Source organism: Vipera ursinii (genome assembly GCF_947247035.1).
Source record: "Vipera ursinii genome assembly, chromosome: 16".
NCBI classification, from domain to species: domain Eukaryota; kingdom Metazoa; phylum Chordata; class Lepidosauria; order Squamata; family Viperidae; genus Vipera; species Vipera ursinii.
The window spans coordinates 7,742,935-7,767,930 of NC_139529.1; the positions used below are offsets into that span (position 1 = coordinate 7,742,935).

General features: G+C 44.0%; 1 protein-coding gene across 5 annotated transcripts in view; it reads left to right on the plus strand.

The window, feature by feature from the left end:
- RALGPS1 (Ral GEF with PH domain and SH3 binding motif 1) overlaps positions 1-24,996 on the plus strand; it is a 92,541-nt gene that overhangs the window by 56,095 nt on the left and 11,450 nt on the right. For 4 of the 5 annotated variants that reach the window (XM_083375110.1, XM_083375113.1, XM_083375111.1 and 1 more), the window contains 4 exons: positions 5,829-5,966; positions 7,031-7,124; positions 13,386-13,453; positions 24,500-24,626. In XM_083375110.1, coding sequence (XP_083231236.1) covers positions 5,829-5,966; positions 7,031-7,124; positions 13,386-13,453; positions 24,500-24,626 — 427 coding nt within the window. The remainder of the gene's footprint in view (positions 1-5,828; positions 5,967-7,030; positions 7,125-13,385; positions 13,454-24,499; positions 24,627-24,996) is intronic. The other variant, XR_014493914.1, reaches the window with a different exon arrangement.

Genomic DNA, 24,996 nt, shown 5'->3' on the forward strand with positions numbered 1-24,996 from the left:
TGCCAACCATACACAAAATATTGTGGAAAATATGTCCCATGACCGCAGAGCATTTCAGTTTGTTGGTTCTGGAGTTTGATTTACTTTTGCCATTCAGAATCACGGAACAGCAGGGCTGGAAGGGACCTTGGAGGTCCTCTAGTCCAACCCTCTCTTCAAGCAGGAGACCCTGTACCATTCCAGAGAAAGGGCTGCCCAATTTCTTCTTGAAAACCTCCAGTGATGGAGCAGCCACAACGTCCCACTGGTTAATTATTCTCACTGGCAGGAAATTTCTCCTTAATTCCAGGTCGCTTCTCTCCTTGATTGGTTTCCATCCATTCATCTTTTCTCTTTCTTTCTGCAGGCCTTTCAAACAGGACCTCAAGAAAAAAAAAGGCAGATGAGATTTAGATTTAGATTTAGATGTTATTAGATTTATATACCGCCCTTTCCCGAAGGACTCAGGGCGGTTTACAGGGCATTTTAAAATCACATCAATATAGATGATAGATAGATGGATGGGTAGACAGACAGACTGACAGACAGACAGAGATAGAGAAAGACAGACAGAGATAGATGGAGATGGATGGATGGATGGAGATAGACAAGCAGATAGACGGATGGACAGATGGAAATTTTATTAAGTCAATTGACCATAGAAAATAATACCCTCAAAGAAATCCAGTAAACCATATCTATCTATCCATCCATCCATCTATCTATCTATCTGTCTGTCTGTCTGTCTGTCTGTCCGTCCGTCCGTCCGTCCGTCCGTCCATCCATCCATCCATCCATCTATCTCCATCCATCATTCATCCATTAAATCTATCATCTTGTCTGTCTGTCTATCTATCTATCCTATTTATCATCTCCTGTAAGACTTAAGAATTCAGTTTCTTTCCTTTACATACGTAGTTGCTTCTCTTTACCCTTTTCTAGTTGGGTGCCAGTAGATTAAAGGAAAAAAAATCCCATCTGATCTATTCAAGCTTTTCCGACTTCATTCCGTTCATCTGACTACTGGGATCCCACCTTACAGATTCTTGTCAGCTTTGGCAAAACTCCCCCATTAATTTGCCCCCCCAAAAAATCCCCCAATCCTACCAAGATTAACAAGGCTGTTGATTCTTCTCCGCAGGAAAATTTTGCCGTCCCTTCCTTAATCTATGGAACCCTTCATCTAAATTTCTAAATTTCATCTAAAGACGGAGGAGACCACAGAGTTCTTGGCTTCGTATTCTGACTCTTTGCTAAACCTTTGAAGCCTCTGGTTTTGGCAAACTGTTGATGGAGGGCATTTTTGGGGTGGGGGGCTGTGCCGGTCAATCGGAGATTGATAAATGATTCTTTTTTCGGATTCAGCCCTCTTCGAAGTTGCAACCCAACGTGGAAAAGCTTTTAATGAATAATATGCGTTTGAGCCAAAGCTATTCTCAAAGTTATGTGGTTTTTTTTTCTCATTCTTCTATTAAAGCACTGTAATTTTTTTTAAAAAATTTTTTTGCTCAAAGAGGGGAATAATTGGCAAAAGGATCACTTTTCCCCCCAGCGGTTTGACTGCGGCAATTAGAATACGTCAACTGGATATGTTGGTTAGAGAATTCCAAAGAATGTAGGCCGTTGTAACTTTGAACGGTCACTAAAGTTGAGGACTGCCTGTATTTCGGGGACTGAACAGCATTCAAGGCGTTGGTTGTTTAAGGCAGATACGCTGACAGCCCCCAAACCCTAATCACACCTGTTCGAATTTTGGGAGTATGACTAGCCAGCGGCCCAAATTATAAATCGCAGCGATGCCAGCGCTGTTTTCTTCAAGCATTGTAGCCAAGAAAAGAATATTTTTGGCTCGTTGGGGCAGCCTCCCTCTTTCGAGTTACGGCTTTCGTGGCAGGTTTTTAACAGGTTTGGAGATTTGCATATTTACCTGGGCACGCATTTCCAGGAGCAGAGAAGAAATAGATTGGGATTATGAGATGGACCAGTCTAAGAAACCAAAGTCCTACAGTTCAGGATTATTTTTATGCTACAGTAAGAGATGCTTTGCAAGTCTGAATGCGCATCCCTCTTTCATCTCCAGGCAAACAAAGGAAAGGTTTGTCGGAGATAGTTTTTCCGAATTATTGCCTAGCCCCAGGCTCAAACCTCCCTCCCTCCCTCCTCCTCCTCCTCCTCCTTCTTCCTTCTTTCTCCTCCTCCTCGTCCTCCACCGCCGCCTCTAACGAGATCACTTTTATGAAAGAACCTGGACTCAAGTGGCCAACCTACAGTGATTCTGGGAAGCTTTAGTGATCATCCCGTTGAGAATGTGACGGTCCAGCTACATCCTCCTAGCAGGCTACAAACCCTTCCCTGTTTTGTGGTCATAGATGAAGGCCAATGTCTTGAGTCGCCATGCCTTACCCCCACCCCTTCTCAGACACATCAGCCTCTTATCGGATGGAAGTAGAGAAGTTCAGGGATGTGTCCTGGGGTCCCCTCCGGCTGAGAATCGCCTTTAGCAGCCACCATCTCCGTCTGCGCTCCAGCAACTCCCTCCGTAAGAAGGAAGGCAATTGGTGGGGCCACAGAGGGCCCGAGCACCCCCGGCTTCCTTCCTATGAGCCTCGCTCACTAACAAAGACTCACGGGCTGCCCATCCGATAGCCCGGGTGAAGAGTCGTGTCTTGAGCAATCACGGAAAAGGATTTGCCTTGACGGAAAATATTTCTGTCTGTGGAGGCAGCTGCCCGTGAGCTCACTTTCTGGAAAGGTTCCCGGTGGCTTTTTCATCTTAAGGGAATTCTCTCCCTCGCCCACCCCCAAGTCCCGCCCGTTTCCCCACACAGTAGCATGCTGAAGAGCCAGGAGTTCAGAAACCACCCGTGCCAGGCTTTCTTTGGCAGCCCGGCAGGCTCGGCTTTGGCCAAGGCTCCACGTCAAGCCATTCTGTCTTTCCGAGGGGAACGTAAGAGTTGACACGGCATGTTCTCCTTTTTCAAAACTTCCTCTTTCTGCAAAGTAAACATGCCTGGCTTAACAGATTCCCCACAGGACAGATCTTCTTGTGGCAAACCCAAGTTAGCAGAAGGACAGAGTTGGGAGGGACCTTGGAGGTCTTCTAGTCCAACCCCTTGCTCAGGCAGGAAACCCTGTACCGTTTCAGACAAACGGCGGTCCAGTCTCTTCTTAAAAACCTCCAGTGTTGGAGCATTCGCAACTCCTGGAGGCAGGCTGTCCCACTGGTTAACTGTGAGGAGTCTTCTCCTTAGTTCTTGGTTGCTTCTCTCCTTGAGTAGTTTCCATCAATTGTTTCTTGGCCTGCCTTCTGGTGCTTTGGAAAATAGCTTGACACCCCACTTCTTTGGGGCAGCCCCTCAAATATTGGAACATTACTATCTTCTGGAAAAACAGACCATCATCAGTCTGCCTGAAGTATGTCTTAGTTTGGGTTTTTAAAAGAAAATCTGATCCGCCTTGTCGTGCCCTTTAAGTGGTATCCCTCGTTTGAAGCCATTTCCATCTGTCGACATTTTAGACATTTTAACCGTGCAAACCTCCGATTAAGGCACCTCCCTTTATGGCAGAGCAGTGGAGAGACAAACTCAGCCTTTCCTTTGGAAATGAACCGGAGTTAATTGGTTCAGCTTGGGGAAGCTAATGAAAGCTTCTCAGTGTTTTGACATTGGTGTGGTTTTCGGTCTGGGATCGTTGCCGGTGGAAAGGACCACCGCGCCCCCTCCCCTATTAAAGGTTTGTGGTTGTGGGCTGCCAAAACGTACGAGAATGTGAAAAAAGGGACTCGGTTAAGATCAGCTGGTAAACCACACAGATGTGCGAATCTGGGTGTTTCCTATCAAAGCCACTATGTCATTTAACAGCAGTAATAAGAAATGCATGTGTATCTGGAAGAGTTAGTAAAAAAAAATGTTTAGATGCTTTATTCTGATTTGACTGGACACTTCTTTCAATAGCCAAATTGTTGCAGCCTCACTCTGCATCTTGTAGACAAAAAAGAGGGGGTCAGCCTATTCTCCAAAGCACCTGAAGGCAGGACAAGAAGCAACGGATGGAAACTCATCAAGGAGAGAAGCAACCTGGAACTAAGGAGGAATTTCTTGATAGTGAGAAAAATTAATCAATGGAAGAGGTTGCCTCCAGAGTTGTGGGTGCTCCATCATTGGAGGTTTTGAAGAAGAGACTGGACAGCCACTTATCTCAAAGGGTATAGGGTCTCCTGTCTTAGCAGGGGGTTGGACTAGAAGACCTCCAAGGTCCCTTCCGACTCTGTTATTCCGTATTAGCAAGAAGCTTTGAGGGTGAGGCTGAAAATGTGGGTGTTCCTTGCCTTCCCACTCACTTGGTATGAATTTTTGCCCGCTGTCTTCCCAAGCAATGCCATTGTGTGGCGCCCACCCACCCCCACCCCCGTTTGAAAGAATACAAGCCTTAATTATGAAAGGTTTAAAAATAGGGATGGCAGCCAGATTCCAAAAGAGCTGCTCCTTTCATCGCCGTGCACCACAAGCGGGGTGGTGGTGAGGGGAAATCCAGAAAAAGCAACAATACAGAAGATTTTCTTAGAGCAAAAACAGCTTAGGGGTGAAAGGAAATTTTACTGATGCAAGGCACACGGAGAAGAGCCCCTCACACTGAATGGAGAAATTTGCCGAAGAATTAAAATGATACTGCGTGGTGATATAAGGCAGAACACGATTGAAGTAGATGAAGCAAACGTAGTGTATATAGTTTTATTTTCCTGTTTGGAATGCGAAATTACTTTCTTTGAGGCTATAGATAGAGAGCCCGAATTGTCGTTTTTATTTTAAGATTTATTTCAAGCACTTAGTTATAGGCTGTTCCAGAATGATGTAAGTCCTCAACTTACAACAGTCTGTTTAGTGACCATTCAGAATTACAAACACTGACTTGGGGTCATTTTTTTTACTCTTACCAACGTTGTAGCGCCTTCACGGCAAGAAAGTTGTAAAATGGAGAAGAACTCACTTAACAATTCTCTTATTTAGCAACAGTATGTTGTAGATGACTCCTGTTTTTTTTCCCCTCCTTGGGAAGATTTGCAGAACTTTCTTTTACTTACTGCTTTAAGGAGAGAGAGAGAGAGAGAGAGAGAGAGAGAGAGAGCTAAAATTCTCCTGTAAAACGGGGTGTTGGGGGGAAACAACCTAGCTCTGTAAGTCAGCAGAAGATCGGGCAAGATTTAACTTGAGCAAGTCTTGAGCTTGATTGACATCTCCAAATGAGGATGAGTTAACATCCACCCAATAAGGTTTCCAGAAATGTTACTAATAATACTAAATACCGATACCGTAAATGTGGGCTGTTTAGCAGCTGTAGCTTCATCTGTTTGGGATTCTGCATTTACTGAAATTTCCTTTTAATGACAGCTGCCTCCCGAACTGGCTACCAATCCTTTCGTTCCCAAATTGTCGGTGCTCAGATTACGTTTCGTCAGGAAGAACGGAGGTTTAAAGACAAGTGTTTAATACTGAGGGTCCTCGATTTGCAGCAGCTTGTTTAGTGACCGTTCAAAGTTGCAGTGGCACCGGGGAAAAAGGGGACTTGTGACCGTTTTTCATACTTATGACAGTTGCAACTTCCCCATGGCCAAGGGATCAAAATCCAGACACTTGGCAACTGACTCATATTTATGACAGTCACAGTGATCCCCTTTTGCAACCTGCTGACAAGCAAAGTCACTAAGGATGCCTTCAGAGATTTTTTAAGAAGAGATTGGACAGCCATTGGCCAAGGGGGTTAGACTAGAAGACCTCCAAGGTCCCTTCCAACTCTATTATTCTGTTAAGTTGGTTGCAACTCTATTGACCAATCTCTCTCTTTCATTTTAGGGATTTATCTGTTGGACTTAATCTACATTGATTCAGCCTATCCAGCTTCCGGCAGCATCATGGAGAACGAACAAAGATCCAATCAAATGAACAACATCCTCCGAATAATTGCTGATTTGCAAGTCTCTTGTAGCTACGGTTGGTAAACCCACCTCCTCACCTGGGCTAACCAACTTAGTAAAATAGTATCAGATGTCTCCCATGTGTAAAAGCTGGCCTTGAGGGTCAATGTTCTAAGACATTTCATTTCCGCCATCTTTTATATGTCATTAGTTTTGTTGACTAGGGACGGGGTGGCTCAGTGGGTTAGGACGCTGAGCTTGTCGGCAGTTTGGCGGGTCGAATCCCGAGTTCCGCGTAACAGAGTGAGCGCCTGTTACTCATCCCAGCTTCTGCCAACCTAGCAGTTCAAAAGCACGTAAAAATGCAAGTAGAAAAATAGGGACCACTCCGGTGGGAAGGTAACAGTGTTCCGTGCGCCTTTGGCGTCTAGTCATGCCGGCCACATGACCACGGAGACGTCCTCGGACAAGCACTGGCTCTTCGGCTTTGAAACGGAGATGAGCACCGGCCCCTAGAGTCGGAAACGACTAGCACGCATATGCGGGGGAACCTTTACCTTAGTTTTGTTGACTAGATTTGCAGATGTTCATATGTGGGTCAGTGGTGAAGGGATATGCTTTCCTTCTCATTTTATGGATAAATTCTGTTGCAGATATCGGTTATAACTTTATCAACTATATAAACTTGGCTCTAACATTATCAACTCTATCAACTGTGCAGCCCATTGGTGTAGGCTTCTGTTCTGATTTTAGGAGACTCCATTCATTTTCTCCCAAGTTATATGCTCACCCAGCTGTGAGTTGTTTTACTTTCCCAGACTGATGTGTTTTTTTTTAATTTCCACTTAATAACAACAGCACTTAGACTTATCTACCGCTTCACTGGGCTTTACAGCCCTCTCAAAGCGGTTTACAAAGTCAGCGTGTTGCCCCCAACAATCTGGGCCCTCATTTTACCCACCTCAGAAAGATGGAAGGCTGAGTCAACCTTGAGCCGGTCAGGATCGAACTGCTGGCAGTGGACAGAGTTTAGGTATATAATAGATGGGGGGAGAGTTTCAGCTTGTTGCTGCAAAAAATTGCTTTTCTTCGTAACAGTTTTGAGATTTACATACATTTTTTTTCTTTTTGCTACTGCAGATCACCTTCTAATGTTACCCCACGTGCAAAAATACTTGAAGTCCGTCCGGTATATTGAAGAGCTCCAAAAATTTGTGGAAGACGACAACTACAAGTAAGTACACTCTCTGCTTGCTTCACTTCAGCTGACTTTATGAGGGGAGGGGGGAATAATCTAGCCATCAACTTGGCGGGGGTGGGGGACACTTTAAAAAAAATATTTTTGGCAAGGAAATGAGAAGGTGAGTTGTTGTTGTTTTTTTTAAAAAAAAAACACCAAAACAAAAGGTGTCAGAGATCTAAGTGAAATTTCGGTTGGAACTCAATCTGTAAAAGCCAACTTCATTTCCGAAACGAAACTGCGATTATTTCTAAAGGCTTGAAATAAAAACAGAGGAGCTTGCTGCTGCATTGACGCTTCGTTTAATTGAAAGAAATCTTGTCAATGAGACAGCTAGGCTAGACCAAAAAAAAAATCCTTTTTTTGTTTTAAATTCACCACTAGCTGAATTTTCTGTAGTCATCACATATGGTGTTGTAAGTGATTCATCCTGTCTCACAGTTGTGAGCTGATCTTCATTAAGTTAACTAGAAAAACAAAACAACACAAAAAATCTGGATGGCTTTGTGAGTGGGTGGCTGATGTGTGTGGATGTACATGACACATTTTCACAACCATGGTAAAATTCTCATCACTGGAAATGGAAGCTGTGGCACAAAACGCTTGGGAAAAGAAAAAAAGGCTTGCTCTAAATCCCAGCACAGAAACACTTTGGTGCTTGTCATTTCCTTGGAAAAGAGATGGTCCTCGACATACGACTGCGGTTGGACCCCCAATTTCTGTGGCTAAGTGAGAACAGTTGCCAAGTGACTGTTGCCCCATTTTACAACCACTCTCGCCACCGTTGGGTTTCCTTGTCAGAAGGTCATAAAAGGGGTCCACGTAGCCCACCCAGGAACACTGCAACTGTCGTAAGTACCTTCCAGTTGCTAAGCCTCCGAATTTTGATCATGTGACCCTGGGGATGCTGCAGCGGTCATAAGTGGAAAAAGAGGAGTTTTCTTCCAGTGCTGTGGTAAGTTTGAATGGTCACTTCAGTAAACTGTTGTAAGTCAAGGACTTCCACTCTGTAATTGTCCCCTACGTTTGAACACTAGTCAAGTTATCACAATTGTGTCCTTCTCTCACCCCCTACCCCCTTCTAATTCTTGGCAAACAGCACAAAACATTGCAAAGTTTTCGCAGAATCTCTCCCCATCTTCGTACTTTTCACAGCTGAAAAAAACCAAACCAAACCAAACTCAGGCCTTCAGCAGTGAGGTGCCTATACCAGAATGGCCTGCAATATATCATGTACTCGTCTGGAAGATGAAGAAAGTGTAGCCTCAGATGAATTTTCAGTGCAGCTCATCGCACGTGGGGGAGGAGGAAGGGCTTAAAATTGCAATTTTTGTCAGCATGCTCAGTGGCAGGATGTGCATTTGTCTAACACGTATGTAGACTCTTGTTTCCTTTTTTCCCATCTGTTATATCAATTACTGTGGAGAAGGAGTCTGTGGTTTTATGCTCTGAAAAGCTAGACTGCAGACCTTAAGAGGTTTACATCACTTTGAGCCTGATCTGGTGAGCCATAGATAGATAGATAGATAGATAGATAGATAGATAGATAGATAGATAGATAGATAGATAGATAGATAGATAGATAGATAGACAGACAGACAGACAGACAGACAGACAGACAGACAAGTTGAGTGCATGATAGACAGACAGATAGAGACAAGTTGAGTGCATGATAGATAGATAGATAGATAGATAGATAGATAGACAGACAGATAGTTGTATAAATAGATGATAGATAGATAGACAGACAGACAGACAGACAAGTTGAGTGCATGATAGATAGATAGATAGATAGAGAGAGATAGACAGACAGACAGACAGACAGACAGACAGACAGACAGACAGACAGATGGATAGTTGTATAGATAGATGATAGATAGACAGACAGACAGACAAGTTGAGTGCATGATAGATAGATAGATAGATAGATAGATAGATAGATAGATAGATAGATAGATAGATGGATGGATGGATGAATGGATGGATTGATGGGAGAGAGAAGAGAGATGATTGAAAGAGAGAGAGACTATTTTGCTTTCTCTTCCCGTCTCCTCCAACTGTTCCCTTCTTAAGGCACATTTTTATTTTATTTTTCTAGTTTGTTTTTTTAATCTAACTTCTCATTTGTTTGCTTATTTGAGACTGTCGGTTATGTTGGCTTGTCATGTTATTGTGGGTGGCGTGCAGGGTCTTACCTGTTGTCAACTTTGCAAGGTGTTGTGTCGGGTTTTTTTTTTTTAAATTTTCCCTCACAAGGCTTTGTAGGCCTTGCAAGCATTCTTGAGGCCGTAGTGAAATGTGTATAATTGCAGCCGGTGTGAATCTGTGCCTTTTGTGTTGAGGTCTCTAGGCAGAATGCCAGAAGCCACATTGCTTAATTTAATTCTTGGACCGGATTGCACATTCATGCGCGATGTTAAGATTATATATACAGTAGTTTTTCATTAGCTTGGATATTCTGTGTGGAACAGATCATAACAAAGGGGGTTCTCTAAATATTTAGGGCCATGACATAATTCTTGGAAATGAGACAGAACATGAGTAATTTTCTCTCTCTCTCTCTCTCTCTCTCTCTCTCTCTCTCTCTCTCTCTCTCTCTCTCTCTCTCTCAACACATTTTAAACCCCGCAGAGGCAATTGCTAGCAACACTGATCTCTGTTTACATGTATTTTCCTAGAGGTCATCCAGCAGTCTTCCTTTTGATCTGAAAGTCCATGTCTCGATTAAATGTGCGCTGATTTTTGTTTTTTTTTAAGCAAGATAGAAAGCCGTACATAGGCTCTTAGGAAGTACACAGGGAAGTTTTACAAAAGAGAGAGAGAGAGAGAAAGAATAAGAAAGACAAAAGATAATTTGTCTTGTTTTAACTGCAGGTAGTCCTCCCGTGTCGGAGCACCCACAATTCCTGGTGGCAAGCTGTTCCACTGGCTAACTGTCCTCACAGTTAGGAAGTTTCTCCTTAATTCCAGGTTGCTTCTCTCCTTGATGAGTTTCCATCCATTGCTTTTGTCTTTTTTTGACTTCCTTCTCATCTCCAGCACTGGGCAAAATATACAGGTGGTCCTCGCCTTATGACCACTTATGAGATATGTGCAAATGAGGCTTCAGTAAAGAGATTGTGGCTTATTGTTATTTTCAGAAATCTGACTTGATTTCTAAGACTGGCTTATATACTAAATGTAGCTGGCCGGTTCTGTTTCCACCTTAACTGCCCCCTGAACATCTGCAGGACCAATTATCTAGTCCTGCCTATGTAAGCATTGCCTTTTTTTAAAAAAAAATTTTTTTGCAATTGTGCTGATCTTGGACCAACCACATCTTTCTTTCCATTGCTTCCACCTTCAGATTCCCAGTTGGATTCCTTTCTTCCCAGCTCTCTAAGATTACCAAGACTCCTTTCCCAAACTAACAACTTCCCTTTGGCTAAGGGCAGGGATCTGCCTCCTTGCAGACTGTTTTCTCAGCAGTCTAGCACTGTCTCAGGTTTCCCACAAGCAAAAGTTGTAATTATTATTATTATTTTTTAAAGTATTGTTATTATTACGGCTTTGCGGTGCGTTCGAGATAACCCAGATGGTTTTGTGTCTAAAGAAGGACTGGAACTCACTGTCTTCTGGTGAATGGCCCAAACTCACCCAGCCAGCTTTTACGCCTATAGAGGAACTATAGAGGAACTAGAACTCACCATCTCCTGGTGAGTAGCCCAGAATCCCCCCAGCCGGCTTTCATGGCTAAGGTGGGACTAGAATTCACCATCTCCTGGTAAATGGCTCAAAGTCACCCAGCCATCTTTCATGCCTAAGGCAGAACTTAGAACTCGCCATCTCCTGGTTTTTAACCTGGTACCTTAACCACTAGGCATTGAAATAAGCAGAATGTTTTCTGGTCATCACAGCTGTGTGTAGAAGGGATGAATAGTTTATTTATGATGGTCGCAGAGTCCTGGGGTCACGTGATCCCCTTTTGGGACCCTCTGACAAGCAAAGTCAAAGTGGAAGCCGGCTTCAATTAACAACCGGGTTACTCACTGAACAACTGCAGTGATTCGCTTAACAACGATGGCAAGAAGGGTTAAAATGGGGCAAAACTCACTGTCTTGCTTAGCCACGGAAATTTTGGGGTCAGCTGTGGTTGTAAAGCAAGGAGTGTTTGAGGGGAGGAAGACCAGAATGTTAGGATCAACTACAGACTGGTAAAAATTGCCAAACGGTTATTAAGCCGCATGGAAAAAGTTGTTGAATTAATTTCAGGTTGCCAAAATAGAAATGCCCTTTTCCCACCGGTGAGATTGCTTCACACTGAGTATTAATTTCATTTGAAAAGGGGGGTATTTGCCTCGTACGTCTGTGAGTCACGCCGTGTAACTTTTATTTGGTTTGACTGAAATGTCAAACTTACTTTTACTTGAACTCAACACAAGAGTGTGTTTTCCCCTCTTGTAGTTTAAAAGTATTCAATTTGAAAAGGGGTTGCTAAAAGTAAGACAATCACGGGAGGTGATTTAAAAATACACTCTGATTTCCAAAGCCATACTCTTTCTCTTTCTCTTTCTCTCTCCTTTCTCTTTCTTTTTTTTCTTCTTTCTCTTCTCTCTTTTCTTTTTTTCTCTCTCTCTTTTCTTTCTCTCTTTCTCTCTCTTGCCTTCCTTCCTGTTTGAGAGGAATGATGAGAATTTATCAGTTCAGACCTCAGCAAATGTGATGTGCTTTATTTAAAGCACACATCCCAGGCGGAGAATCTGTGTGCAAGAATCCGGTATGCCATTCTGCTCCACCACGGCAGCTGTCGGGAACAATATTTTACTTCCTTAGCTCTGCAAGTTCGAATGAGTCGAGCCAAATCAAAAATCAGCCTTCTCCATAGGATATTTATTTTTAAAGAGGGTGTGAAGTATGTCCTAAGGCTTTTGAATTCCATAGGATTTTCTTTTTATGGATCTCAACTTTGGGTCTGCAGTTGCCAAAACGGAACAAAATCAAATAAGTGGAACCAAAGCAGACAAACGTTTATGGCTGTGAGTTCCTTTAAGCCAGATGAACATTTTTTTTCAGGTTTTTTTTTTTCCTTCCAGAAAATGTTGCAGCAGAAATCAAAATGAATGTTTGGCACGCTCTGAACTTTCACTGTTGTTGTTTTGGCTTCTACTCTGGCCAATATATGAGCGATTGTGTGCAATGATTTTTTTTTTTAAAAAAAAAAGGAAAAAAGGCGACTGTTTGTAAATTCCTTAAATTTCAGGTAGCACCTTGAAACAGCTCAGAGCAGCCAAGAATGTGTTCCCGTAAGGGGCCAGAGAGTCGATCTGTAAAATCTTTCTGTGAAGAAAAATCATGGGATTTTTTTTGGGGGGGGGGGAGAAGGATAAATACAAGTCTGGAGTAGAATAGGATAAAAAATATTCCAAAACCAAATGAAGTTAAAAGAGGACCACGTAACAATCGACTAACAGCCGCTGGCATTAGGAGGAAATTTATCCTTTGAGATTGCGGATTAAAACATTAATGTGAGCCAGCATGAAGACCCTATATACCATGTGCCTCAAAACAGGTCGGGAAAAGTTTTTTAAAAAACCTGTTTGTGTGTGTGTTTGTGTGAAAAACGGTCGTAAGTCCCTTTTCTTCCAGTGCTGTTGTAAGTTTGAACGAGCGTGTCCAGGAATAATTCTTCCTATCAGCGGGCGATGAACCGTGCTTCAGATGATGCATAATGCACGTGGGTGAAGGAAAATAAAGCCCGACGCATATTCTATTAAAAACCTTTAATCAAAAGAAAAATAAATTGTATATAAACAAAGAAAGCTAACCAACTACATCCTTTGTCAGAGCAGAACAGAAGGAAATGTACAATTAGAATTGAGCTTTTCGGACGAACTAAAAAAACATGCAGTGACAGATCGCTAAGGGAACTGCTGTAACTTGCCTATATTTAGGATTCGGAAACTGATGATTCGTACATTTTAAATGCTGAAACTAACCGGCCAAACTAACCTTCCTTGCGTGCCTTGCCGCTTGTTAAAATGGCTTCGTAAATAAAGATAAGTTGCTCTGCGACGTTGCGAGAACTCTGCTTAGCTTCACGGAACGAAACTGTCCATAACTTCAGTGAAAATCTATTGTACCCAAAGAATTCCTGAACACATCCAGGCTAAGCTGTATTTCCTGCTTTTCTGCACGAGAGATAAGACGCCTTGTCCCTTTGGCCTCCGCTTAAGCCGGCTGCCGACTTTTCACGCTGTCGTTTTTCTGTTTTTCCAGATTGTCCCTAAGAATCGAGCCGGGAAATAGCTCCCCACGGCTGGTCTCCTCGAAAGAAGACCTGGCAGGTGAGTTTCCAGACGTCGCCCTGCTCTGTCGTTCAGTTTCACAAACTTCCTTCCATCGGGATTCTGGGACGCTTCATTGGGGCTTTCTGCTTTGCGATCACCATCCTGGTTTTTTGTTTTTTGTTTTCCCCCCCTACCAAACCATCCAGATGTCTTGCTCGGCATCGTTCATTCGGTGACCGTTCGGGGTTGCAACGGCACTGGGAAAAATCACATAGGACCCGTTTTTCACACTTAAAGACCGTTGCAACGTCCCTGTGGTCGCCATCATCAACCTTCAGATGCTTGGCAACTGTTTCATATGTGTGACCGTTGCAGTGTCCCGGCGTCATGTGATTTTTGGAGGATGGATGGATGGATGGTTTCCACAGACCTTTAGAACAGGACTTCAAGAAAATGGCAGATGATGGGTGGATTTATATATTTATATATTCTGGAAAAGCAGAGGTTCCCTGATTCCAATATGTTTTAGATGGTATTCCTGGACGAGGAACAAGACCTTCCAAACCAGCAGTTAGAAAAACAGAGGTTCTGCCAATAGGCTTGACACAGTAGGAAAAGGGGGGGGGAGAAAACCCCCAGCGAGGTTAGCCACCTCTTTTTGAAAATCCTAGGGCTAGGCAGTCAGAATAATATATGCACAACTCTTCAGGATTTCTGCTCCTGTTGGAGAGCCTTTTGCGGAGGGCGATAAGTGCAGATCAGACCTTGAATCCCTTCCCACCACCGAGCTCTCACGTACAGCTGTGTGGACACACGCACACCACACTTGAAATGCGTTACAGTCCCAAATGTTTCTGAGACCCTGGGCTCAAGCAGAAATAGTTTGGCACCGATATGCATTTTGCAAGCCAAGCCAACCCTGCCTTCCTTCCTGGCCCGCTGACCACGTTGAAATAACCTTGGGTGGCATCCTTTCAGAGCCTCTTTTGTTGGGCTGAATTCTCTGTAACCCACTGACCTGGCCTGGCTGCTCTTTAACCACAGCTACATAAAAAGAGCGTAATCCTGGGGCTTAAAAACCAGCTCTTTCACCCACCCACCCCAGACTGTGCGGGGTGCATACATTACCCAGAATATGCAAAACGAATCGATCTTGGCCTCTGGCATTCCAGCAAATACTCGGTGATTCCTTTGATGGAGGCCATCTGGACGGCTGCCCCGTGGAAAAATCAATGTTGGTTTGGCCTGCTGTCTAAATCTAGGCCTGCCAGCATGCCAACACTGATCCCACGGTTCGTTCCTTCCATCAATTTAATCGAGCAAAAGCTAGCTAGTCTTTGTCGCCCCACAGGTGCTTCAACATTTCACTTCCCATCCGAGAAGCTTCTTCGGTTCTGAGTGACATTCAGTCAGAACTGAAGAAGCTTCTTGGGAGAGAAGTGAAATGTTTTCAAAGAACCACCCCCCTCCCAAAAAAAAAAAGCCTGCCCCATTTGTTGGTCTGTCAACTACCTACCAGTACTAGGGTAAGCTGTTGCGTCTTGACCTCAACATGCATGAGCCGTTTGCAGTAGGGTGAAATATTTGAAATATCTTCTAAAACAATCATAGGAAACACAGTTCAAGATGAGCTTTGCAAGGATGTCTCCGTAAAGGTTAATGATTTTATGAGGATATGCTTAAGTGGGCGGGTAACCACACAGTGCAAATAGGGGGAGATACAGAGTCTGCCCCGTTTGTTGGTCTGTCAACTACTTATTTATACCATAGAATGTACTGGCTTCTTTCTGGCCAATGACAAAGCCAAAAAGTTTTGGCAGTTTAAGGTTTGATCCGGACACAAAATAACTAAAATAAAATGTATGAGGATCTGGGTAGACAGCAATAGCTTCAAAGAAGAAGAATTTGGGGCCCTTGTAGATTAAAACCAGAATCGGTATCAGGTCTGGGTTTGAAAAACTAGCTTTTTTTCTTTCTCAATATTATCCATTCTGCCGGTTTGCTCATAACCAAGTCTTCTTACTCTAGACTTCATATAAATTACCCCTATCATCTACATTGCTAGAGCTGTGTAGTATCCTGCTCCTGTACGTGTGGCAAACCAAACATAACATACTCTGAGCTCCTGATTTTGTCCTCACTCAGAAGCTTAACGTGGAGCGAGAGAAATCTGTGTAAATATGTCTCTAGAGCAGACTAAACAGACCAGAACGTGGAAACTGATACGGTTAGCCATGATTCCGAAGGCATTTTTCTCCTTACGTCCAGTTTTGCCACGTTGACAGAAAAAGAGCTATCTTCAAAGGCTGGCGCAATGTAGGGGAGGGGATTTTGATGGATGCTTTGAGATTTAAGAGGCCGTTTATATGATTTGCTCCTAGCTGAGTAGAAATATTTGGACTATGTTCCTTGCAAGAAGAGATGGCTGATTTTAGGAAGCAATTCTGCATTGCTACGGTGTTTCTCTCCCCCGCCCTATTTTTTCCCCCCTGTATTGCCGGAGCTATTGTCCGATTGTAATTACTTCGAAGCAAGAAGTCTCACCAATGCCAGCCTTACACTCTCTTCTCCTAGGTTGTCGTCCTTTCGCTTCCTAGATCTGCTTCTTCTGCCCTTCACGGCCTTTGCAAAGGATTCTGTCCTTTCCTCTCCTTACCCAGTTGTCCCTTTGAAGCTGGCTCTTACATGTAATTTGGGGTTTGCCCTGCTTGACCAGATAATGAATGCATGGAGAGTCAGCGTGTTCAGTGGCCATGAAATGACCAGCAGTTACAGGACCATAAAAATATTGGTTAATTGAATTCAGGACTGCGCATTGCTGTAGATTAAAATGCATGAGCTGTTCAGGCAGAGCGTGGTGTGCAAACCTGTTGCTGAAAAGAACCAATTCCATAAAAAAAGATTTGACAATCCTTAACAGCAACCCTGTGAATGTTATTTTAGAGTTAGTGGGAGCAGTTTTTGTTGATGTTGTTATACGTTTCATAGACACGTCAGTTCAGTTAACCAATGTAAGGACTTGCCTTCAGAAGTTGTGGCTTCATCACTGGAGGTTTGTAAGAAAAGACTGAGTCTCCTGCTTGAGCAGGGGGTTGGACTAGAAGACCTCCAAGGTCCCTTTCAACTCTATTCTGATTAATTGATTGATTGATTGATTGATTGATTGAAATGGGGTTATACCCTGTTAAATGGGGTTATATCCACGTCTTGAGCAGACAAAAGTGATTCTTAAATCTCTTTATTTTTTTAAAAAAAATATATCTCATCAGTATTATGGAAATAATATGTTTCAGTTAGAAACTTGTATAATGTAACATTATAGTAGGAAGTCCCCCATCCACTGTAGGAGGGTTTGAAACACACACTTTTTCTATTTATGCATGGCTTAATACACGAGTACAAAATTTGTAAATCTGTTGTCCCCTGTCGTTAAAGAGTTTTCTTAGTTACAGAAACGTCAGAAAAAGCTGTAATCATTTTTGGAATACAATGTTTTTTGCAATGTTTTTTTTAATCCCTTAAAATAGAAAGCCCTAGCAAGTACCATGACCTTTAATTTTTATACATAAACGGAAAAATATGTTTTGCTCTCCAAATTGAATTCAGGAACAGCCAGCAATTATTCCAGTAGCAATTGATTTTGTAACTTCGGTTCCATTCTTGGGGGGGGGGGGAGAGAGAGAGAGAACGGGACGGTAAAATGCAAAATTCTTGATATTAAAAATATCTCACTCTGCCAAGGGTGTCCAACTCTGGTAACTATCTTCAACCCAAACCAGCATCCAGCTCACTAAATTGGATCTGGCTGGAAGTATCTCCAAGTATCCAATGTCCAAGGATGGGAACCGTTTTGCCCTCTGGCAATTCTGCCTTTCACATCTTGGAGAAAACCCGATGTTTGTCAGCAAGCTGTCCATAAATCAGTCTGGGTGATGAAGCAAGGATACCAGTATTTTTTTTCCAAGCAGCATAATTTGTATTAAGGTTGGCTGAGATTTCTTTACCCCATCATCCCCTCGTACTAACTGCTAGTAGAAGTCAGATAACTTGAGGGTCATTTACAGCCCCAGAAGTTTGAAGGCCAGGGGGAAAGGTATATGTCAACCTTATTTAAACTATTCCAGCTGTTCACATTTTCCAGTCAGTTGCCCGTAAAGAAGGGAGCCATCTGGGCTAAGTCTCAAAAATGGCCAGGATGAGTTCTGTAACGGTTGTTTGGGAACACATACTTCAGCCCTGCTTTCCTTCCCCTGAAAATATTTCACATCCTAATTTAAACCAGAGCAGAAATTGTATAAGATCTTACTTACCCTCTGGAAGTCTTTCGGTTTAGAGGAGTGTTAAAAGACTTGGCCTCACAGCTAACACTTTTTATTTTTTATTCTTTTTTTTTCCCTGGGCGGCGCACAAGAGCTGAAACAATGTGGATTGTATATGCACATCAGTGTAATTCTCGTTGAGGGTTTGGAAAGAGGGGGGGGGGAAATAAGCAGTGAAGATAAGGCTAAAGAAGTCATCTCAGGGCTGTGAGTTCACTTCATCCTAAGTGAAATGAATTTGGACAGCCCTTTGTCCTGGAATGGTATAAAGTCTCCTGCATGAGCAGGAGGTTCGACTGGATGACCTCCAAGGTCCCTTCCAACTCAGCTATTCTGTATTCTGTTACTTTCCCCCCCCCCCCCCGCCAAAGCCGCAGGCAAGTCTGCAGCCATAAACGCATTCTTGTGTTTCCTGGTTCTCTCGGGCGAAACCGTGTGAAACCACACCGCTGTTGAGGCCCCGTAACATCTGCAAGAAAAAGCTTCTTCCCATTGTCCCTTTGTGAATGTTGACAATCAAATTCTTCTCGTCAAGAGAGAGAGTCAGGAGTGGTTGCAATGAGATGGATGTTGTCCTTGGTATGTCTGGCTCTGTTCTAAAGTTCAAACTAAATCAGAAGTGACTGTTGTTGTTGTTTTTATGTCTTTGGTTTTTTTCCCCAAGGAATTGGGGAAGAATCTTTTCAAAAGAGACAAGAAGTCTCTTTTTGGCCAGTTGGGGGGTATTTACTACCCCGATGACGTAAGCTGGATGGAACTTCCTTCACTTTGGACCGAAAGGAGAGCGGAGAGCACCCTTTTTCCGTACAAACAATTAGTCTGACATTTAACTCTGCCGTTTACTTTAGAGGTAGCCATGGTTACCGATAAATAGCTTTGTTCTGGGAATGTTTAGTTGCCGATCCTTGACCCAAAGCCAGAATTGTCTCATTCTCTCTTCACATCCTTGATAGCTTCTTCTCAGCTCATTCTCCGATCTCCACCACAATTTTTTCTTCTCCTGCTCCAGGACGCGCGATAGAACAACAAATGGCTTTTGTCATTCTGTCTGGTTTTCTAATCCTGCCCCTTGCAGGTGCCAAACGCTCCTTCCTAGGTCGGCTTACCTTTGTTTTAACTCTGCTCACAAATCAACACTTGCAGAACTGAAGGGCCTCATCCTCTGTGAAGGACTCAGTTCTCACCTCCCATCTGAAAGTCCTTTTTGTAAGGAGCTCGTGTTTCCTTCTGAAATCATTCTTGAAGCGTGCGGTGCTATTCAAGCTGGGTCGACCTCTTCTTTCACTGCCCGACTGGGTAGCATCCTCAGCGCTAGAAGGGAGTAGGGGTTTGCGAAGTAGAGGAGAAGGAGAAGGGGGAGGAAGGGAAAGGAGGAAGAGGAGGGCAGATTAGACGTCCTTGGTGCCCTCTGAGATTGACTGTCTTCTTGCAGGAGTTTTGTGACCCAACTAGGTAACGTCATCCGTGCTAGAAGTGGGGGCGGGGGGGGGAATTGTTCTCTTGGTCGTTCCTTGATAGGGTTGGAAGGAAGTTGGCAGGAAGAACTACCAACTCAGCCAAGGCACCAAAACTTCGAACAAGCCGAATGGAGCAGAGAAGAGTTGGAATTGGGGAGTCCTTGGTGCTCTGCAGTCTTGGTTGTCGTCTTGCGGACATTTCATGACCCGGCTAGGTGACATCCTGAGTGTTAGAAGTGGGGAGGTTTCGCTCTCTCTGTGACTTGCTCTGTTAGTTTAGGTTGGAGTTGCTTGGTGTTGGCCTAGTATTAATCCTGGTGTTAACCTCTGCTCAGCAATTTCCTTGTAATCCTCCGTTTCATTTTATTAGGGGAAAAAACCTATTGAATTCATCCTTTTCCTACTTTGGTGTTCTGCTAGAGAATTACGCTTTGCTTAAAGCCCGTGAATGATTCTTGCATGGGGAAATGATGCAAAGGGAAGTAACCAAAAGGATCCTTTGGGATGGCCAAACTTCAGGGTCAGCTTTTTCAAATGTTCCTGCCACAATTTTTAAAGTGCAAGCATCAGCTTTTCTGGGTTCCTCTCAAGTCCCCCAATATAAGCCCTTTGTAATAATGTTTTGCCTTCTCTGCGTTATTATTATTTTTTTTTTCACATTTACGTCAGCTCTGTCCTGACAGTAACACGGAGGGCTGATGAAAAGCAAACTGGCTTTTTTTTTTGTATGTAAAAATGATTGAAAAATCATGTGTTCGCAGCAATCACGTCTCCTAGAAGAAGACGAGAGTGGGGGGAAATGTTCCTGGTTTATGCAAAGTATTTTTCCTCTCCGTTCAAACGAAGTGGTTCCCAGAACAATTTACATACAATGTGTAAAAAACGAAAAAGACATGGGGAATTACAGACTTGGGGACCAAAGGGATGAAAGAAGAAAAGAAAATATAATCCCCATTGTTTAATGGAGACAGGGCATCCTAGGATGAGCAAGGAGAAAGGAGAAAAAAAAAGTCACTTGCTTGGGTGGGGTCCTGGTCTCCTTGCTTCTTTTCTTGCAGACGTTTCATTACCCAATTAGGTAACATCATCAGTTATTTTTACAAATAATTCCAGGTGGAGAAAACTTATCCAATACATCTTCCTCCTCCTATTTTTCCTACGCTAACAACCCCATGAGGTGGGTTGGGGGCTGAGAGAGGGGGACTGTCCCAAAGTCACCCAGGTGGTTTACTTAGCTAAGCCAGGACTAAAACTCACCGACTCCTGGTGATTGGCCCCAAAGTCACCCAGCCGGCTTTCATGCCTATGGGAGGACTAGAACTCACCGTCTCCTGGTGATTGGCCCCAAAGTCACCCAGCCGGCTTTCATGCCTATGGGAGGACTAGAACTCACCATCTCCTGGTGATTGGCCCAAAGTCACCCAGCCGGCTTTCATGCCTATGGGAGGACTAGAGCTCACCGTCTCCTGGTGATTGGCCCAAGGTCACCCGGCTGGCTTTCATGCCTATAGGAGGACTAGAACTCACCGTCTCCTGGTGACTAGTCCAAAATCATCCGGCTGGCTTTCATGCCTAGGGCGAGACTAGAACTCACCGCCTCCTGCTTTCTATCCTGGTGTCTTAACCCCTAGAGTAGACCAAACCAACTCTCCCAAGAATTGCGCAAGAGTCTTCATTTATCCATGGCTCATGCTTGGTCCACAGGGAATGGGCTGAATCGAATCGAACCAAAGAAATTCATTTCCCAAACTTGAAGAAATTACTTCTACTGCAAGAAAAAAAACCCACCCATTTCCAATATGTCTTTCGGGTTACACCCCGATCGAGGGGGGGGGGAACCCAGAGCTGCATATTTTGGAAACATATGTGACCTTCTCAGCAGCTACCTCACGCCAAAGTGACTCACGCCTTGTCTTAAATGCTTATTGTTAACCGGGATCAACCGCTCCTTTGATCCCATCCGGACCTGTGTGCGTGAAGGGAGGAGGAAAACCGTAGGAGAGCACAGGTCCGTTTGTCTGGCGTCACCCAGGATCTGCAGAATGAGAGGTGCCCCCATTTTTTCCTCCTGTTTTTCCTCTAGGACCAGCTCCGCGTCTCCCTTCCAAGGGATCTCCTGTTTAGCTTCAGCGTTGATTAAGTCCTACAGACGCAACGGGTCGCTTGGCGGGCGCCCCTGAGCCAAGCGAAGCAGAAAGTTATGAAGAATAAAAAGTGGAAAATATGCTTTTAACAGAAGCCCGTTCCTTCGTTCCCTATTACTATCAACTCACAACGAAGGCCGGGCTTTTGGCTTCCTACGTATAATATAATATGTTTTTCCTCAACGAGAGGCTAGAAGCTTTCCAGTAGATTCCTGATTCTTCACTAAATGAGTTAATGCTTTCTTGCTTGGTGGACCTGCCTGGGATGAAATAAAAACCTTTTTGAGAAGCAGGCTTTCTGCTGCTTTTCCGGCAGAATCGAACTGAAATTAGGTATCCAGAATATAGATCTCATGAACGGAGGGGGCTGTAAAGGCAGTCCTCGACTTACAACCACAATGGAGCCTGCCCATTCTCGTCGTAAAATGAGGACCACCCGGTACTGCCTTTCCGAATGCTCAAACATCACTTAGTCTTACATTCCACAAGCTGAATGTAACAGCGTGATTTTTTTCAAAGGTTTGTTTGTTTTTTACTCAGGAAGAAATCTTATTATGACTGGGTTATTCTATTTTATTTATAGCCATAACACACACACACACACACACACACACACGGCACGACCTTATAAAGCAAAGTTTTGATGATTAAAATCAATAACTGATTAAAGTAAGAAGCAAAATAGCCTCCAACTTTGGGGGGGCATCATTGGTTAAGCGAAACGTGTTCAGATGTAGACACACACACAGACAGACAGACACACACACACACACCCGCAACCTTCTTAATGCAATCACAACAAAACCAAATGTGGCAGCTTACCTGGAGCTTTTTGTAGAGCAGACCAAAACCGAAGCAGTTTGTGGAATTGGGGAGTTGTGAAATCAGAACGCCAAGAATAAGACGAGGGGTCCGACGTGGCGTCCATCCAAGCGGTCAATCTCCCCACTTCTAAACTCCTCCTCCAGAAAGGCAGGACCTGGCTTGGGTGGAAGTTTCCTTCTGCCAGCAGAAAAGAAAGTTGGGGAAGTAATTAGAACGAAGAAGCTCTGCTCCTATCGCTCCGCAAATCCAGATCAAAATCTCTCTTCCTAACCTCTAAAATTGTCAACCTCAAGCAGTCACAGTTGCACTGAGGTGGAGACCTTGCTCTCTTCCTCCTCAGCCCCATCTTCTAACTGTTCATTGCACAACCGGCCAGATGTTCAGAGTGACCATCTGTTGAGTCCTCAAAGACCTGGGATAGGCAGATGTGAAGGTGTTAAATTATCGTCACAAGATGTAAGCTGTTCTGAGTAAAGCTGCCTTCCGCAATTGACTGAGGGAGGTTTTGTCAATGGCGGTGGTGTTCATTATTAAATTATTGGTTGCTTTAACATTTTGTTGGCTTTTAAACGCTTGTAAGCCACCCAGAATCACCTGTAGCCGGGATGGGCAGCAAAAGCAAGCAAATTCTAATACATAAACAAATTAAATCAGCCAAAGTGGAGACCAGGACTTTCTTCTAAGAGGAAACAAACGCCAGCAAGAATTTTGAGGAGCCAAATGAGATTTTGTCTGTATTTCAATTGGCAGCTTGTCACATGAGCCGAGCCAAGTTCCAGCATTTTGCACACAGTGGGAAACATGGAAGTATAATTCTCAGGGATTTAGATCAAACTGCATTTCAAACTCTTGTGCCTGTATAGACAGCTGCACCCATTGAGTGAAAGGGTCTGTTGGCCCCTGAATAAATTGGCTTCAGCAGAGATGATCTTCGGTGGAAGATTCAAAACAAACTCAAACAACGCCTAAATATTTAAAAAAAATCCTCCGTCTCTTCAAGCTGGATGCCATTAATCTTCTAATTGGGAAGGCAGCTAAATATGCCACTTGGTAAACGAAGCCACTCTCGTTTCATTGCAATTCATTTCCTTTGCAAGAGAACGTTGCTAAGGGTTGTGAGGCTCCATCGAAAGCTGGGCTGTGTCAGGCAGAGAATAACAGTCTGATGGGATTTGAATTTGACGTCTAGCGTTGGGTAACCAAACTCACATTTGGAAAGGTGAAAATAAATTTTTTTTTTAAAAAAACTGAATAAACAGGGGCAACGATGTACCCTTGACTCTCTTTAAAATGGAAATTGAAGCAGAATATCTTCCAGTGGTGACACGTGTCTTCCTCATTTGTGTGTTTACGTGACGTAGTAATTGAACGCGTAGCCCATTGGCGCTGAAACCGCCTTCAATTTCCAGAATTGTCATCTGTCTGGCTCAAATTCCTAGAAAACCTCCTCTCGTTTCCCCCGAGAAGCTGATGCTAGGAATTGTTGACTAGCCAGTCGGCTTGCAAATAAACTCAAAGCGTATGTTTTTTGGGTTTTTTTGGTTCAACACCGACGGTCACACCTGAAACCCTGCTTTGTCCGGCCTCGGCATCGTTGGTTTTTTTTCCCCATTTATTTTTTTCTGGATTTGGGGGGCAGGCTATTGCTATCCAAGTGATATGTAACGTAGCTTTCAAGATTGCCGTATATTTCAGTTAATTCAAAGAGATTCTGGAGGCTTTTAAGAAGAGTTTGCACAACTATTTATCTTAAATGTTCTAGGGTTTTCCTGCTTGAGCAGGGGGTTGGACTGGAAGACCTCAAAGGTCCCTTCCAACTCTGCTATGCTGTAGATATTTCAGGAATAAGAGCGGGGATCCTCCTGGTGGTCGGAAACAGTGCGAGAACCCCGTGGCCAACTGTGAAACTCCTGGCCCACGCTTGAAACTCAGGGCTTCTTCCAGTTCCCTGCCTGCAAGGTTTAAAAAAAGCCGAGCCTGACGTAAACTGGAAGGAGTCAAATGGGGACCTAGCTTGGAATCGTCAGGCAGCTGCAAAGGGCAGAAGCTTGACTTCCTCAAAAACTTTATTGTCTTCTGCCTGCGTTACAAGAATCTTACCAGACTGCTTGCCTTCCCTAGGAACAACCAGATAAGGCTTCATGGATCTTTGAAGAAGTCAAGCTTCTGCCCTTTGCAGCTGCCTGATGATTCCAAGCTAGGTCCCCGTTTGACTCCTTCCAGTTTCCCAACGTCAACTGCCTTTCTTCTCCATATCATCTTTATCTGTCTCCAGGGATAAGAGAAAGAAAGCAACGGGTCCCTAGCGACGGGCTTCCCGATAACTTAGTTTAGCATTAATTGGTGTCTATTTTGTAGGTCCGTCCGAAGTGTCAGCAGCTGTGAGGTTCAGCAGGAGGCCCACCTGTCCTGACGCCTCGGTAGCGGCCGGCTTGCACACCCCTCCTGTCCCACGACACAGGAAGAGCCACAGCCTCGGAAACAAGTGGGTGCTGCAGTCTGCATTGAAACACGCAGCTTAGTTAGGTCTTTTTAAGGCAGCCATTGAAAACTTGCTGCCACCAGCCACCCCCTCCTTAAGGAAGCTGCCTCCTTTCTCTAAAGACAGTCCTCAGTTTACAACGGCGCCTTTTGGTGACCATTCAGCACTGAAATAGTGGCTTACGACTATTTTTCACGCTTACGATCGTGTGATCAGAATTCAGACCCTTGGGCAACGGGCATGTACCTGTGACGGTTGCAGCATCCCGGGGTTGACATGATCCCCTTTTGCGGCCTTCTGACAAGCAAAGTCAAAGGGGAAGCCAGTTCCACTTACTGACACAACCCCTGCAGTGATTCACTTAACAACTGTG